Genomic DNA, 16,963 nt, shown 5'->3' on the forward strand with positions numbered 1-16,963 from the left:
GTAGTCCCCTGGTGACAGAAATGCCTCAAAAATTACTTGTTACTTCAAAAAGTAGCTGCTTGTATTCGGGGCTTTCTTTGTGATACTTAACATACGTGTTCTTCCCAAAACTTCTGACCAGTGCAGCATTATGAAGTAGATCATGTGTCAGAGTGATTTTTAATTTGGAAAAATACCTTGTAATGTTAAGTGAGCCTGAGAGTAAGTCCTTTGGTTACTTAGGTGCCAGTCCCCGTGTTTCTGCCCGTCCCCTCGGACAGCAGTGAGAAGATCCCTGCGGCAGCCGAGGAGCTCAAAAGCACAGTTTCTTCAGATCCCCTGGGCACAGAGCTGCTGACAGTGACCGACATGGCTGAGGACGAGGGGAAGGCAGAGGGCACCGACATCCACAGTGAGTCCCCCGCTGCTGGGGGGGGGGGACGACATCGGGGTTGGGGGGCTGCTGTTAGAGCGAGGCCGGCTGTCGCTGTGCTTCAGCCTGAGCGGGTGTGGGCACGCTGCAGCACAAGTGGATTTCGGGTTATGAGGCCCGCACTGTATCTAGCAGGTGCTCCCTGACGTCGAGCCCAGGAACTTGTACGGTCCCTGTTTTAATTGCTAACAGGATTTAACTTGTAAAATCGACTCTAAGTTATTCTTGTTTCAGTGGACGAGCTCAGACACAAAAAACTAAGTTGCAGTAGGCTTTTATAACTCAAACTCTTATTTTATGATGGTTATCCCCAATTTTGTTTTATTGATTTATGCTAAGAAAGTAAGTTGCATTATCTAAGCCAGCGTTGTCTTAACTTCTACTAGGGCAGTGCTTGCCAAGCGGTGTAGCAGGACATGTGTCTGGGAATGCTTCTCCTGCCTCAGCCCTCCGGGGCTGCCCTGAGCTTCCTGCTCCCCTCACCCAGAGCACAGGGCGTCGCACAGGGACAGTGCTGGGCAAGCACTCGGTTAGGGAGTGGGAAATGGATTTAGTGGGTTGCAACCAGTGTTTTCTGGGTTTTTTGTTTTTTGTTTTTAAAGAAAGAAAGAAACGGAAAAAATATGTCAGCATGAATCCCTCCTAGAAAGGGTATTGTTTTGTGAAACTTTTGTTTCCATTGTGTATGCATGTGTCTCTGTTTCCCACCACTACCCTGAACTCAATAAAATGTCTTTTTTCACTGGGTTGCAGTACGAATGTGTTTAAAGCAACCAATCAAAACGTTAGAAGCCAGTTGTGACTAAGCCTATATTGAATGATGTGAAAACCTAGGTCACAATTCAAAAAGAATGTTGAAAATTAGTTACACATGCTCGTAAGTTTATTTTTGACAAGAGATTGCTCTTAGAAACACTCTACAGAGTTGTTTTACTATTAAAGCATGCTTTTTAACTTTGTAGAGGGGCAGTCAAAACTTACAAGATTGAAACTTTTTGTGTATTCATGATTATCTAATACAGAGTTTATAGTAGCTTACATTTCAAGGTAGCTGCGTGCTTTTTCGTTTTGTACATGTTAATATAAGTATTCCTATCTTGCATTTACAATTAAATGGCTTTTGCCAGATTATGTGTAGGTACTGTTGCAGTTTTCTATTTTGATTTCTGATGATATTATGGCTTGATTACAGGTGTAATTATTGAAACGGACATAATTGGTTCAGATCTCTTGAAGAACTCTGACCCAGAGACAGAGTCCAACATGCCTGATGTACCATATGAACCAGATTTGGACATTGAAATAGATTTCCCCAGAGGTAATAGAAATTCTGTTTTATTCTTTCAGTGGAAGTGTGGTTCTGCACTTTAGTTATGGTGTCAAAATCGTGGTTATGATCATTAACAATCTAATGTTCATGTCATTGCCTGTACTGTTATTATTGGTCTTTTCTTTTTTACCCAGATAAAACTCAGCAGTTAACTTCCAAACTGAAACATATATTGAATTGTAGGAACTTAAAAGGAATTTCCCAGAGCCTTAAAAGGAAACTTTCTTAAAACTGATTTATTATAGAAACTTTTACAGATACATATTATAGAAACTTTTACAGAACTTAAAAGGAATTTCCCAGAGCCTTAAAAAGAAACTTTCTTAAAACTAATTTATTATAGAAACTTTTACACATATAGAAGTGTTGGTGTCTTTTTATTTAAATAAAATATTGATAGTATTTTTCTTAAAATCGTTTTGAAAATTAAGTTAACCTTCAAAGGGAAACAAATATTTTCAGGTCTTTTGTTGTAAAAGAAATGTGTTCTGTTTTTCATTGTTTATTTTCTTTATCGATGGCCAATAAGCATATTGAATAGAATGTAAAGCCTTTTACATTGGAAAAGATTTAATAGATTGAAACTAGATTGAAACAGATTTGTACTGAGACCATTTAGATCTTATAATTAAATTTCAGGTTTTAGTAATTTTTCTATCACACAGTTCCACAAAATTCCATGTTGATACGCATTGTACATGTGTTTTTTAAGAGTATGAACAGGCGTTATCAGAACTTATAGACCAGGTTAGGTAGAGAAAATGGTTTGTTCTCCACCCAGCACAGGCTGCCCTGCGCATGGTGCTTGTGCGCATTCAGCGGGTGGTCCTTCGTTGGCTGAGTTTATATAGCATAAGTCTGTGCTATTACGTTTGAAATGAAAGTTCTTCTGATTCAATTGTCAGCTGCTGAGGAGCTTGATATGGAAAATGAGTTTTTATTACCACCTGTTTTTGGAGAAGAATATGAGGAACAGCCTAGACCTCGATCTAAAAAAAAGGTATGGGGGCTTCCCTGGTGGCGCAGTGGTTGAGAGTCCGCCTGCCGATGCAGGGGACGCGGGTTCGTGCCTCGGTCCGGGAGGATCCCACATGCCGCGGAGCGGCTGGCCCCGTGAACCGTGGCCGCTGGGCCTGCGTGTCCGGAGCCTGTGCTCCACAGCGGGAGAGGCCACAACAGTGAGAGGCCCGTGTACCGCAAAAAAAAAAAAAGTTTAAAAAAAAGGTATGAAATGTAACAGTATTCTTGCATTCACATCCTGTCTCTGTGTAATAGAGGGCAAGGGTACTTGAGCTTCAGTTGTACCTGAGAATGTGGGAAGGTACTTTGTTTTCTGGAATTAAAAAAGACTTAAGAGGTAAAGCTTTTATTACTTCATTTCTAGGTAATAAAAATATATCCTATTTAGTTGTAGTTTCATAGAAGAAGAGTGAATATTGCAACTTTTTAAAATTTTTATCTTGATAAAAGGTTGTCATTGATAAAAGGTTTACATATTTGCTAAAAAAGTAAATTCAATTATTAGACAACAACGGAGACTGTTTTCTAGGGAGCTGTTTTTTCCATTGGTATTTTTGATGAGGTTGAGGTACACAGTTGTTATAGCTGGTCTCGCTGAAGCATCCCAGCACATAGGAAGACGTGCTGGGCGGTTCACTCAGGGATCCCAGATGTAAATGTACAAACGGGTATCGCTGTTCTGAACATCAGTAACAACTGTCCGTATTTCTCATTTCCAACAGAAAGCAAGGTTTTTTTTTTAAAAAAGATGACTTTCACAAATTTCTCCAAAAAAGAAAGAGAAAGGGAAAATTGAAAAAAGGAGTGAGTACTTGTGGTAGAATGAAATTGGACTCTTACTTGACACCACACACAAAAATGAACTCAAAATGAGTCAAAAACCTAAATGTAAGAACTGAAATTATAAAACTCTTAAAAGAAAACATAGGCCTAAATCTTCATTAACTTGGGTTAGACACTGTTTCTTAGATGCGACACCAAAAGCACAGGAACAAAAGGAAAAAATAGATGAATTGGGTTATATCCAAATTTAAAATTTTTGTACAGCAAACAGTACCATCAAGAAAGTGGGAAGGGGCTTCCCTGGTGGCACAGTGGTTGAGAGTCCGCCTGCTGATGCAGGGGACACGGGTTCGTGCCCCGGTCCGGGAAGATTCCACATGCCGTGGAGCAACTAAGCCCGTGAGCCATGGCCGCTGAGCCTGCACGTCCGGAGCCTGTGCTCTGCAACGGGAGAGGCCACAACAGTGAGAGGCCCGCGTACCGAAAAAAAAAAAAAAAAAAAGAAAGAAAGTGGGAAGGAGTTGAGGAGTCATCTCCTATGAGGTGGTGTCTTTGAGAAGTTCTTCAGTTTCTCTCTTACATTAATATTTTGAATCCTTCTATTTCAGATTTTAATTATTATATATGTATTTTCTCATCAGTGACTCTCAACTCACAGCAGTAGTTAATACGATTCTGTTGTACAGAGTAGTTTATGCAGAAATACAGCATTCCTGGAGAGAGATTTCAAGTAATGTCATAGGTAACTGTTCTCAGATCAGAAATTCCAGTCAGTTCTAATCATGTAAATATATTTCTTTGTAATGTGCATTTGTTGAGAGATGGCTTACATAAAGTCATGAAATAATATAGGCTTAAGAAAAAGAAGATTTGACAGTGGTGTTTTACTACCAGGGAGCCAAGAGGAAGGCAGTGTCAGGGTACCAGTGTCACGATGACAGTTCTGACAACTCGGAGTGCAGCTTCCCTTTCAAGTACACGTACGGGGTAAACGCCTGGAAACGCTGGGTCAGAACGAGGCAGCTTGATGAAGACCTTCTGGTGTTAGATGAGCTAAAATCTCGTAAGTGTTCTGATTTTGTTTCCCCTATGTCCTATTTAAAATCAAGGTTTTTATTCATATTTTGGTAACTATTCTTCTGTGCATCCGTTTATGTGCATGAGTGAGCTTGAGCACACACACACACACGCACACACGCGCGCGCGCGCGCACACACACACACACACACACACACACACACACACACACACACACACACACACACACACACACACACACACACACACGCATGCATGCACCGTGTTGCACAAATGAAGCCCTTACGGTAGTGTCGGTTCATGGAGCTCCTGTTGCTTGCTGGTCAGTACAACTCAAACAAACCTTGTTTCCTTATTGAAGTTGATGATTATGATGATTGTGGGTAAAGAAGAAAGTTTGCTCTAAGCAGATAGAGCCCTTTGCAGCAGGCCAGACTCTACTGTGCATGGACCAGTCCGTGGCACCACAGAGAGGGTAGGAAGTATGGCCTTATGGAGGTGCTAGAGTCAGACTGCCAGGTTCCCTCATGTACTAGCATCTCAGTTCCCCAGCTCTGAAGGGGGGTAACAGTACCCACCTTGTAGGGTTGTCATGAGAATTACATTAGAAAATACATGTAAATTTAGAACATTCCTTCATCCACAGTAAAGGCTTAATGTTGACTGATATTAGAATACCCATAGTATGTGAAAATCCAGAAGTTACTCAAGTGAGTCATTAATTACTATGAAGCTGCATGTACTGTACATGAAAAATATGTTTTTCCTTGAAAAAACAATCAAAGTTTTTGTTATTAACTGCCTTTGATTTTAAAAAGCATGAATGTAGCTTAAAATACTTTACATTTAAATGTAGCTCTTATTTTACCTGTAAATTCTTATACAGAATAAAGTGATTTCAGAAAGTTTCTTAATCTTAAGACAGTAAATAATAATTATTATTTTAAATTTTATTTCTTTTTAGCTAAGTCAGTAAAGTTAAAAGAGGATCTACTCTGTCACAGCACGGCTGAGCTTGACTATGGCCTGGCCCATTTCGTCAATGAGATCCGAAGGCCAAATGGGGAGAATTATGCACCTGACAGCATCTATTATCTTTGCCTCGGGATTCAAGAGGTGAGTGATTTTATGGTTACTTTCGAATATAATGTTGTTAAGAAAGGTTGTTGTGGTAGGTTCTTGGAGAAAAAAAATGTTTTGCTTCAGGAATATTACGGAACGTCAGGGTTTATTGGCTTACCAAGAAAGGCGAAAGTAATTTATTCGAAAATACTGGGATATTATAAAGGGTTTTCTTAGCTACTTTGTATACAGGTGTTTCTGCTATAATGTGCTGTGTCCCTAAAAGTGAACTTCAGGTTCTCCAAAACTGTGTACCAAAACCAAAAAGAACTTAGGTGAAAAACATAGTAACAGACCACTCGAAGCTCATGCATCTTTTGTAACAGGACTAATGATGTGTGTGTTCGTTACCATGTATATATATGATAATCAGGTTGATTTCATCCCCACCTTACAACCGCAAATAAATGAATTAACATTCTGAGGCATGGTGTATATATGTATATATAGATCTGTGCTGATATACATGTAAATAGATAAATGACTTCCCTTTGCAAATAGATCTGTTTCATCTCTGCTGTGTTTCTAACTTGTTAAATAGTGTAAGTACTCATTAGTTTGGAATCATCTTATAAAAGATTTCATTCTTTAGAGGTTTTAGGTAAACTTCAACCACGTGTCTGTGAATCTTGAATGAATACATTTCCCATAATAAACATGAAGATCCACTTTCGATAATGACTTTTAGTTTTGAACAGATAGTACAGGTTTGAGCCCAGAGGTCAGAAAAGGCCCTAGCTTTACATCCTGTGTATTTGTAAATGTGGTAAATGACAGGGGGAAATGTTCTTATGTAGAGTTCTGTTTATAGGCCTCAAATTAAATATTTTGCTGCTAACAGGTAGTAGGTGCTGAAATACATTACTGGAGAAAACTAGAATTGTCTTGATTTGTATTTCACTTTCCCTCTTCAGGATAGAAATTTGCCTAAGATTATCTAAGCAGTGGTGGGGAATAACACATACCTCTAAATTACTGTGTATTCAGAGACCATCACATATTTTGCAGTAGCAAAATATTTATATAGTAGAACTTCAAATACCATTAGAGGTTTGAAAGCTAAATGGATTGTAATATTAATGATTATAAATTATGTCTTCAAGTAGGTTCATATTTTTCCAATTTTTTAATTGCGGTAAAATACATATAACACAAAATTTACCATGTTAACTGTTATTAAGTGTACAGTTCTGTGGTATAAAGTACATTGATAATCTTGTGGAAACATGACCACCATCCATCTTCATAACCCTCTTCATCTTGCAAACCTGAGACTTTGTCCCCATTAAATACTAACTCCTCATCCCTTAGTCCCGCTGCCCCTGGCACCCACCCTTCTTTCTGTTTCTGTGAGTTTGACTCTCCCGGGTACCTCATGTACGTGAAATCAGCATAATGTCCTGAAGTTCATCCATGTTGTAGCACACGTCAGAATTTCCTTTCTTTTTAAAATAGGTTCTTTATAAACTGAAAAATGTTTCCTCAAAATAAATTTTTACTACCAGAACAATACTCTTAAAGATGGTCAAGATGGGGACTTCCCTGGGGGTCCAGTGGTTGGGACTCCGCGCTTCCAATGCAGGGGTCTCAGATTCAATCCCTGGTCGGGGAACTAGGATCCCACATGCCGTGCGGCGCAGCCAAAAAATTTATAAAAAAGAAAAAGAAAAAAAAAAAGGTCAAGATGGTAAATTTTATGTTCTGTGTATTTTTACCACAATTGGAAAACCAGTTGTTTTACTCTTCTCATCACTGGACAGATTTTCACAGGCTTGATTTAATTTTTTGTAAAAGACTGTATGGTATTTATAACCAGCTTTAAAAATAATCTTCAAACTCACTGTGGTGATAAGATGTCTAAAAGTTAGTTTCCAGAAATCATTGCTGTTTGTTGGTACTTCAAGGATGCGTACAGAGGTAGGAGCTATTTTGGAAGAATGTGCGTCTTTCTCTGTGTGATGCGTTTTCTGATTCCGTCCCCGGCTGACAACAAAAGCAGCACGGCTTCCTCTCCAAGCCCTGTGGACGTGTGGGGCAGGTGGTGTGTTGAGAAGTGAGGGTGGGCCAGCCCCTTTCCTCCCTCACAGATGCGGTAGCTAATCCTGTTCTTCCGATGGTGTAAGGGGTGGTGGCTGTCGCCAGAAGTTCACATAATATGGAAATGTCTGAGGAAGAAAGAAGGGGCTACGTGAGCCCCACAGTCCTGGTCAGTCTTTCACACGCTGTTCTACATCTGTGTGCGAGTCCCTCACACCACATTTACCCAGAGTGGGTGGTGGGCGCCTGTTCCCCTGGGTCCTCCCACCCCATCGTGCTTGGCTAGATGTGCGTGCATCTCTTTTTTTATGAATGTGGCAAAAGACATGGAACCTTTGTCCCCAAGGACAGGGAACTGTGTTACACACTTTGGTGTCTTTCCTTCCCTCTGCTTCCCAGTCGTTGTGTCAGCCCCTGAAGACGTCTGGGTCAGAGCTCAGTGAATTCAGTCAGTGGCGAGCATTCCCTTTGTTTTATAAACAGTGTGCACCCCCCTCCCCCCCGCCGCCAGATCTTATGTAATTGTCCTGAAGAGCTGGTGCTTTTATTTCTAATCTTCCTTCTGACTAGCGGGAGTAACGTTAGGTCAACTCAGATGATGGTGCTCTGGCCTAGTTGCTGGTTAGCGTACACATGGTTTATGTTCTTCATCCTTCTACTTTCCACTTGCTGTGTCTCCAGGTATAAAGTAGGTGCCTTTTAGGCAGCATATTGTTGGGCCTTGTTTTTTATTTATCTTTTTTTTTTTTTGGGGGGCTGCATTGGGTCTTCGTTGCGGTGCACGGGCTTCTCATTGTAGTGGCTCCTCTTGCTACAGAGCACGACACGTGGGCTCAGTAGTTGTGGCTTGCGGGCTCTAGAGCGCAGGCTCAGTAGTTGTGGCACACGGGTGTAGTTGCTCCACGGCATGTGGGATCTTCCTGGACCAGGGCTCGAACCCGTGTCCCCTGCACTGGCAGGTGGATTCTTAACCACTGTGTCACCAGGGAAGTCCCGGCCTTGTTTTTCAAATTAAAAAAATTTTTAATCCAGTCTGATAATATTTGTCTTGGTGTGTTCAGACCAACAAATTTTTTATTTAAAGAACCGGCTAGTAAACATTTTAGGCTCTGTAGGCCATACTTAATCTGTGGAAAGCAGCCCGGGCACTTGCACTCTGTTTTAAGAAAACTTGGTTGTATTTGTAAACAGGCAGCGGGCCAGCCTTCAGGACTGTAGTGCAGACCCCGGTTTAGACCTTTTACATTTAATGTAATTAATCACTGGATTGAAAATCCTGCTTGTTTGTGCTTGTTATACAGTTGACCCCCCTTAGCTACAGGGGATACTTCAGGATCCCCACTGGAGGGCTGAAGTCTGTGTATACTACAGTGGCCTCTACACACCTACCTGTGATACAGTTTTGATTTGTAAATTAGGCACAGTAAGAGATTAACAACAATCATTACTAACAGAATGGAATAATTATCATAATATGCTGTGATAAAAGTTCTGTGAATGTGGTGTCTCTCTCTCTCTCTCTCTCTCTCTCTCTAAAATCTTATTGTACAAATTTAACACCTTTTCCATCTTAACTAAGCACTGACCACCCTCTGTGGCTGTAGCTTTTATAGTTTGAGGTGTGACAGCAAAACTAGCCTGAATTTTTTTCCTGCTTTACGACATCGCAGATAGAAGATTTGTTCTTACCGTGGATCTCAGCAACCTCAGCATCCGATTTTTTTCTTTCCTGATTAAGTCCAGAACTGTCACCTTTTCACTCAAAGGAAGCACTGTGCGTCCTCTCTCTGGCGTGTCCGAATTGCCAGCTTCACTCCTCTTGCTTTGGGGTCATAATTATGTAAAGTAAGGGTCACTTGAGCACAAGCCCTGCAACCCTGCAGTGGATCTGACAACCCAGATGGCCACCAGGTGGCTGATGTGCGGGATGTGCCGGACCAAGGGTGATTCACGTCCCTCCGGGCGGGACGACATGACATCGCGAGATTTCATCATGGCTTCTCAGAATGGCCTGCAATTAAAATTTATGAATTGTTTATTTCTGTCATCTTTCATTTAATAGTTTTGGACCTTGGTTGACTGGGTAACTGAAACCACAGAAAGTGAAACTGGATGAGGGGTCACTGTATCTGTTCTTTGTGGGGTTTTTTTGTTTTTGTCTTTTTCTGCTTTCTTTTGAATTATTTTTCTGTGATTACATTTATCTCCATCATTGGTTTATTATTTATGCCTGTTAAATTATTTGTAGTGGGTTTGCAGTGTGCGTCTTCAGTTAATCATTATATACCTTCAGACCTTCTTGCCCTGTCTCACATGTGGTGACCTCAAGCCCTGTGATCCCAGTTTCCACCTCCCGTTCTTTGTGCTCTTGTCACACGTTTTACTTGAGCGTTCTTTTTACCCACTGGAGATGGAGTTCGCACACTTTGGTGTTTAAGTCATTCTTTAGCAACCCTCACTGTTAAGGTTTGTCATAGTACGTTGTAAGATTCATAAATTTGCACTGACTCAAGGAGAGTGGGGCATAGAGAGGAAACAAGGGGAAAAGCATCAAGCTCACAGGCTGCTGGGAGAGGCTTCACGCGCAGAAACCCTCCCGCCCCGCCCTTACCCTTCGTGTCCGTGGACTATGTGCTGAGCATTGGAGCCACGTGCTCTGTTTGTATCTGACAGACTGAAGATTCTCATCGAGTTCTTACGTTCTGAGTTCTTGCCTTTGTATTTCAGCTTTGAGTTTTTTAAGCAACAGATTAATTGGTAACTTATGTTTCTTTGATTTCCAGATATATAGAGAAGGCAATCATCTCTTATTAGTATGCTAATAAAGACAAAGACGTAAGACGTTTATTTTTTCCTTAGGAAATAGAGTATAAGTGGTCTGTAATTAGCGCATATAAATCTTAAATCCTTCAAGTTTTTTTTTTTTTTTTGTAGTACTTGTATGGTAGTAATCGAAAAGACAACATATTTATTGATCCAGGATTCCAGACATTTGAGCAAGAATTGAATAAAATACTCCGAAGTTGGCAACCAAGCATACTTCCAGATGGTAATGCTCCTTTAAATAAAATGTCGCCCACTTGCTGCTGGGATTTTCTGTGTTTATAGAAAGTGTACTAAAGATAATTAGGAAATAATTTAAATGAGAGAGCACTTATTCACGGACACATCGGTCTGTCTTTCGTTGAATTAGAAATGAATGTGATTGATAGCTAGTGTTTATGAAGAACTTTGTAATAAACGTGACCCACTTTCTTTGGAGTAAGAAACTGGATGCTCATTTCTTAAGCCCTCCAGTTGAGATTCTGACGTAAATTTCTCTAAGAAACCTCTGTTTTAGTTGTATAAAGAAAACTTGTTTGAATGGAAATCACCTATTTTTTTTCAGGATTTCTGCAGATGTAAAATTCCCTTCTGACCATGGTCTGCTTGTCCTCTGGAAGACCAGGAGCAGACTCCAGGCCTGACCCCGGGGGTGCTAGCTGTGTAGTCTGTTGTGTTTCCCGGCTCTGTGTTGTTTCAGAGCCGCATAGGTGATTCTGAAATTCATTCCAGTTGATCTGGAGTGAATGGAGGATTGGACTAGGTTTGTTCTTGAATTAACTTCTATCTGTTTCTAGCTGGTTACATGAAAACTGTTTATTGTAATTCTTTAAAAATCTTTCTCTCTATTTAAGGGTCAATATTTTCTCGAGTTGAAGAAGATTATCTCTGGAGGATAAAACAGCTAGGATCACACTCTCCAGTAGCTCTTCTGAATACCCTGTTCTACTTTAACACTAAGTATTTTGGCCTGAAAACAGTGGAACAGCACTTAAGGCTTTCCTTTGGCACTGTGTTTAGGCATTGGAAAAAAAACCCTTTAACAATGGAAAATAAAGCATGTCTTCGATACCAAGTGTCTTCCTTATGTGGAACAGATAATGAAGGTAGTGTAACAGGTTTTCGTTTTGGGATTGTCTGTGGCAGGGACTGCCACTCCTTGCCTTACTAAAGACCACCTGGTCACTTGTTAAGAACCTAAGGACTGTCATTTTCATAAGATAAGACAGCCTATGTTGTCTTAAAATTAGGAATTACCAGAAGCCACAGTTGAGAGCTCTGAAGCACACCTGGTCCCGTTCTTTGGTGTAAGAGATACTGGGAGTGATCAGAGTGAATAGTGTCACCTTTCTTCAAGGTTGGTCTTAGAAAGTTTATGTGATTTTTATTTCTTAAGATAAAATTACTACTGGAAAAAGAAAACATGAAGATGATGAGCCAGTATTTGAACAAATTGAAAATACAGCCAATCCTTCTAGATGTCCTGTGAAAATGTTTGAATGCTACTTGTCTAAAAGGTAAGTGTTAATGACATTTGATTTTTTTAAATGGTAGTAACAGTTAGTTGCTGTGAATTTATGTCACCAAGAGGTGACATTTTTTTCCTTGGTCCTTTTTTTTAGATTTCTCTCTTTTCTCACTTATGAAGTCCTTTCAGTTATAACGTTTTTAGTCCTGTTGTTATAAAATACCCAGCTTATACTTCATGTTTTAAGCACATGTTAAGAAATCGCTCTCTGCTAACGAAATGACTGCTGTACTTGTAGAGGGTCAGACAGTACATGTCTTAGGCTTTTTGGGCTGTGGTGTCTCTGTTGCAGCCAGCTCTGCTGTGGCAAGCAGAGAGCAGTCCTGCCTGGGCCTGGGTCCCAGTGACGCCCTGGTGAGAAGGTGGAGAGAGGCGAGTCCTCGGTTCTGGAGGGAGATCCCTGAGGTGTCGGCAGGGCGCAGCGTCTTCTCAGGGCCCTGTGCGTTCCAACTGCACCACTGCTTTCTCCCGCGGGTACCAACAGGCGTTTAAAATATTTTAAACCAGTGAAATTTTTGGAGACCACAATTATTTTATGCTTGTTCATTATTTTAAGTATGCACTCTGTAATTTTTAAAAGGCAAGCATGAACTCAGAATGTATTTTCTTATGTAAACAGTTTTGTAAATTGTTTTTATAAATTTTCTCCAGGTTAACTCTCAAGAACCATAAAAGCAGTAATGTCACCTATAGGATGATTATTTTTAATAATTAATATTTCTGACGATAGTTTTGGGTGGCCCTGCACCAGTATCTGGATCTTCCAATGGTAGTAACTATTTATTAGTTGGAAATTCCTATCTCAGTATTATCTTATTTTAAAAATTATTTCTTTTGTGTAACGCTGTTAAGTATTTTTATTTTATGTTTTACTGTATTTCATCAATTCTAAGACACATTTCTCACATTTTATACTGTCTCTGAAACTGGGATGCATATTATAACTGATGCATCTTGAAATTATAATTGGCAATGCTTTACTTGTTTAATGGCAGTATTAAAATAATGATTAAAAATAATGTTTCTATCGATGGTGTCTTGGATTCAGTGAAATACAGAAATTATAGTGGGAAAATAATCTTTTATTGTAGAAATTAACTTTTAGAATATCTCAGTGATAGAATATTTAATGTAGGTAATTATGCATGTGGTCTGCCCATGTAATGTGGTTAATGGTAGCAGAATTATTCTTGAAAGAAAAGAAGAAAGTTGTGAGGAATTTCGTGTACATACTGTGACATGGACTTTCTCCTTTCTCCTGAAGTCCACAGAATCTTAATCAGAGAATGGATGTTTTCTATTTGCAACCAGAACGCTCTAGCTCTGCAGACAGCCCTGTCTGGTACACGTCTGCTTCGTTGGACCGAAACACCTTGGAAAATATGCTCGTACGGGTTCTTTTAGTAAAAGATATTTATGATAAAGACAATTATGAACTGGACGAAGACACAGAGTAAAAAGGAACGTTTTAGAAGCAATCGGGAGAAAACAGCATTAGATAGTCATGCTGCTAGATCTTTACTATGGAAAACATTTCAAGTTTACTCCTTCTGTTTTGAGTTTTGTAGCAGTGTACCCACACTGGGTATTACCTTGTAAATAATCTGTGAGTGAAAGTTGCCATTATTCTATGTAGTGGTTTTAGGATACTTACAAATACATTCAAATTCTTTTTTTATTATTATTTATTTGATTAGGTATGTTTGTAACTTTTTACATTACAAGATATGAATGAGAATGTGCCACGTATAATTTTTTCTTGTAGTGAGAAACGCCCATATTGCACACCTCTGCTGTTGCAAAGCTTCCTGGAGAGGGGGCTCTTCTGCTGGGTTCTTGACAAGATGGTTGTGTGTGGGGAGCACCTACTAAAAGTTTAGAACTTGCAGTGTCTTTCAGAATTTTTAAAATAAACTGTAAACTAATAGGCTGGGTTTTTTGTTTTGTTTTTTTGCGGGGGTTTTGTTTGTTTTATGCTTTAGTTACTGAAGCCTTACCAGGTTATGTAGAGAGATACCATCTTCTGTACCAAAAATAGACAAGAAAATGCTGTCGATACTGGTGTACTGTAATGTGAATCTATACTGGTGAACAGAACTTTTTGTTCCCCTTATTAAAACCTTAGTGTCCTTTTCTCATTTGTGGCTTTCTGCATCACCCCAAACAATAATAATTATGTATGTATACTTATATATATGTGTGTGTATATGTACATATGTGTATACACACACATATGTAAAGAATGATGTTGATAACATGATCATGGAGACATTTTCTTTGCAAAAATGATGAAAATATAAAATTCTGTTTTCTGTGTCAACCCTAAGTATCCCAAATCCCCTTCATTTATAAGCGTTTGGTTTTTCTCTCCCCTTGAAGATACAGGTCATGTTTCCATCCCCAGGTGGTGGTGGTACTCCACAGCTTCACCAACTTTATGAGAATTCTTGTGCCTGCCCTCAAATATGACTGATGCACACGCTGGGTATTTAAAAATGCCACTCCTGAGACTGTTGTCACGGAAAGTCGAGCTAGTGTAAGTGAGATAGCACCCGTTTCACTATGAGGGTTAGCAGGGCAGTGACTGACGGTTCAGGCTGATGGATAAAGTGTATCTTGAAGGAAATTACGTTCGATGTTAGATTGTTTGGCTTTTACATTTTAATTACTTCTTACAGAAGATTGCATTAAAAAACTTTGTACTTCTGCATAGCGATTTATCCATTCAGACCGTTTCTTTTAGAACAAGAAGTTTACATAAAATCCTACCTTCTAAAAGGCCGAGGAAGTGGCGGCTGCAGTTATCATGAAGAACTCCTTTGGCTGACTTCACAGAGCTTGAGTGTGCTCATGTAGTCTTGCTTCCAGTTCCTCAGCCACCACAGAGATGTTCGTCACTAAAACTGTTTGGGGGAAATTGGGCTATTTTCCACAGTGGTTAAGCAATGTCTACACATCCCTTAAATATTTCTCTCTTCCTTGGGATAAATGTTAACATTCAGAAGAAATCTTCTCATTTATGATTTGGAAAATTTCACGAGTGTAATCAGCTGTATATTTAAGCAATAATTAACAAATATTTTTGGCATAAAAATTACTTTTTAATGTTCTAACTTGTTTTATAAGTTTGATTAACGTTTCTGTCCCTTAATTGATTTTGTATTTCTGGATTTGATAATCAGACTGACAGTAGCAAATCTCATACACTTAAATAGGTATAGATTGCTTGTTGTCTGTTTAATGAAGTAGTTAACATATTTAAAATATATAATACAAAACATTTCTCATCCTCACCTTTTTCCAGAACTACTGCTTTAAGCACTTTTCATATAAACGCATATTGTTGATTAAAGGTGATTAATCCTAACCATCTTTTATTCTTTGAACTGGTGCTATATTCCATCAAGAGCAATAAAGTTTTCCCCAAATGTCACTTAATGTATATTTTACCAAATACCCTACATCTCTGCTATGATCCCACTATTAATAGCACCTTGTCTTGCTATTTTCATTTCCTTTATTGTACATTTTGGCTTTTCTAAACAGAAGTGTCTACATAGTTTTGATATTGATATGATTAAGGATTTAGAGCTCTTGTCTTTGTCTTGATTGCAATCCAAGGATTGGTTAACTTGACTCTCGGGGGGGGGGAGAAAAAAATAATACTATTTTATGAGAATTGTTTGTTCTGTGAAACTTGCTTCATCTAGAATATGTTTCGTTAGTTCCTGAATCTCCTTAGTTTGTGTGGTCCTAGATGACTGCTGAGAAAAGGGTAGTGAAATGATAGTTTCTTTCTGCTGCTTAGTGATTTCTGATGACGGCATCCTGTAAATATAATATTGTTGCCTTTAGATGTCTGTTGGAGATGCTATATTTTTCTGTTCTGAAGATTTTGCCGTTTAAAATGAATCAATACAAAAGTTTTTATCCATATTGAGAAAAGTGAATTTCCCATGCTAAATTGAATCTTCATTAACACTTTGCTTTTTTTTTTTCTTTTTTTTTTTTTTAAGACTTTTAACTGTATTGGGTAATGTAAGATATTAAAGGACTTTTCTAGGCAAGAAGCTCAACTCTTCTTTTGGCCATAAAAATACTTTCTGTTTGAATAGTAGTTCATGTTTCTTTCTCTCCTACTGCGTGGAGTTGTTACCAGTGGATTGCACACACTGAGATAGGGAGAGGGTGTGTGTTGTGCTGTGCGTTCAGACTTCCGTCACTGTTTTCTGATGGGGTTTCCCTCTGTCCTGGGCGACTGCTTTGTGGTTGCGGTGGTTAGGAGTGCACCGTGTTAGGGTCACAGTGACGCAGAAGTGGTAACATCGCACAGTTTTGGTCTGTACTACTCTAATTTAATCGGTCCCTTTAATCTGAGATCTTAAATGTCTTGCAGTCTTAAACCACTATGAAAATTTACACTTTTATTTTGCCAGTTATTTCCAAAATGTATTGTTATACGCATATAACTTATGTTCTGAGTGGACCCTGCCTGTAGGATCATCTCCTTACCCCCTCAAACAACGCAGTCGTGAAAGTGTGCATGAAAATATTTTTAAAGAATAAATTTCTTTAACGAAATTACAATACTGTTGAATTTTCCCCCTTAATGAGCCTCTTACTCATTTTTAGAGAAGCTCTTTGGATTTTAATTTTTCCATTCTACTGTGTTCTTAGGAATAGACCATTGTTAATGTTGTTTTCCTGTATTAAGTACTTTTTTTGTCGTTTCTGGGTATATCATGCTTGAAAATGATACCACGTAACAAAATCTTATAAATTTAGAAGTTGATGACCAGAACAGGTTAATTGTGTCAGTCTGGATCTGAGAGTAGAAACACTTAAAATGCTGTCTCAATTTGTACTTTTT

The 16,963-nt window shown here is 39.1% G+C and overlaps 1 protein-coding gene across 6 annotated transcripts in view; it reads left to right on the forward strand.

Annotated features, from left to right (window-relative positions):
* The window catches only part of ZMYM2 (zinc finger MYM-type containing 2), an 88,467-nt gene extending 74,240 nt beyond the window's left edge, over nucleotides 1-14,227 (forward strand). For 4 of the 6 annotated variants that reach the window (XM_060128843.1, XM_060128841.1, XM_060128842.1 and 1 more), the window contains 9 exons: nucleotides 223-391; nucleotides 1,605-1,730; nucleotides 2,648-2,742; nucleotides 4,440-4,608; nucleotides 5,548-5,699; nucleotides 10,677-10,791; nucleotides 11,420-11,671; nucleotides 11,962-12,082; nucleotides 13,358-14,227. In XM_060128843.1, coding sequence (XP_059984826.1) covers nucleotides 223-391; nucleotides 1,605-1,730; nucleotides 2,648-2,742; nucleotides 4,440-4,608; nucleotides 5,548-5,699; nucleotides 10,677-10,791; nucleotides 11,420-11,671; nucleotides 11,962-12,082; nucleotides 13,358-13,550 — 1,392 coding nt within the window. In that variant the 3' untranslated portion in view covers nucleotides 13,551-14,227. Of the gene's footprint in view, nucleotides 1-222; nucleotides 392-1,604; nucleotides 1,731-2,647; nucleotides 2,743-4,439; nucleotides 4,609-5,547; nucleotides 5,700-10,525; nucleotides 10,578-10,676; nucleotides 10,793-11,419; nucleotides 11,672-11,961; nucleotides 12,083-13,357 lie in introns of those variants that run through there. The other 2 variants (XM_060128844.1, XR_009536680.1) reach the window with 2 other exon arrangements.
* The last annotated feature ends 2,736 nt before the right edge of the window (nucleotides 14,228-16,963 follow it).

The sequence above is a fragment of the Lagenorhynchus albirostris genome, chromosome 18 (genome assembly GCF_949774975.1).
Source record: "Lagenorhynchus albirostris chromosome 18, mLagAlb1.1, whole genome shotgun sequence".
Taxonomy (NCBI): domain Eukaryota; kingdom Metazoa; phylum Chordata; class Mammalia; order Artiodactyla; family Delphinidae; genus Lagenorhynchus; species Lagenorhynchus albirostris.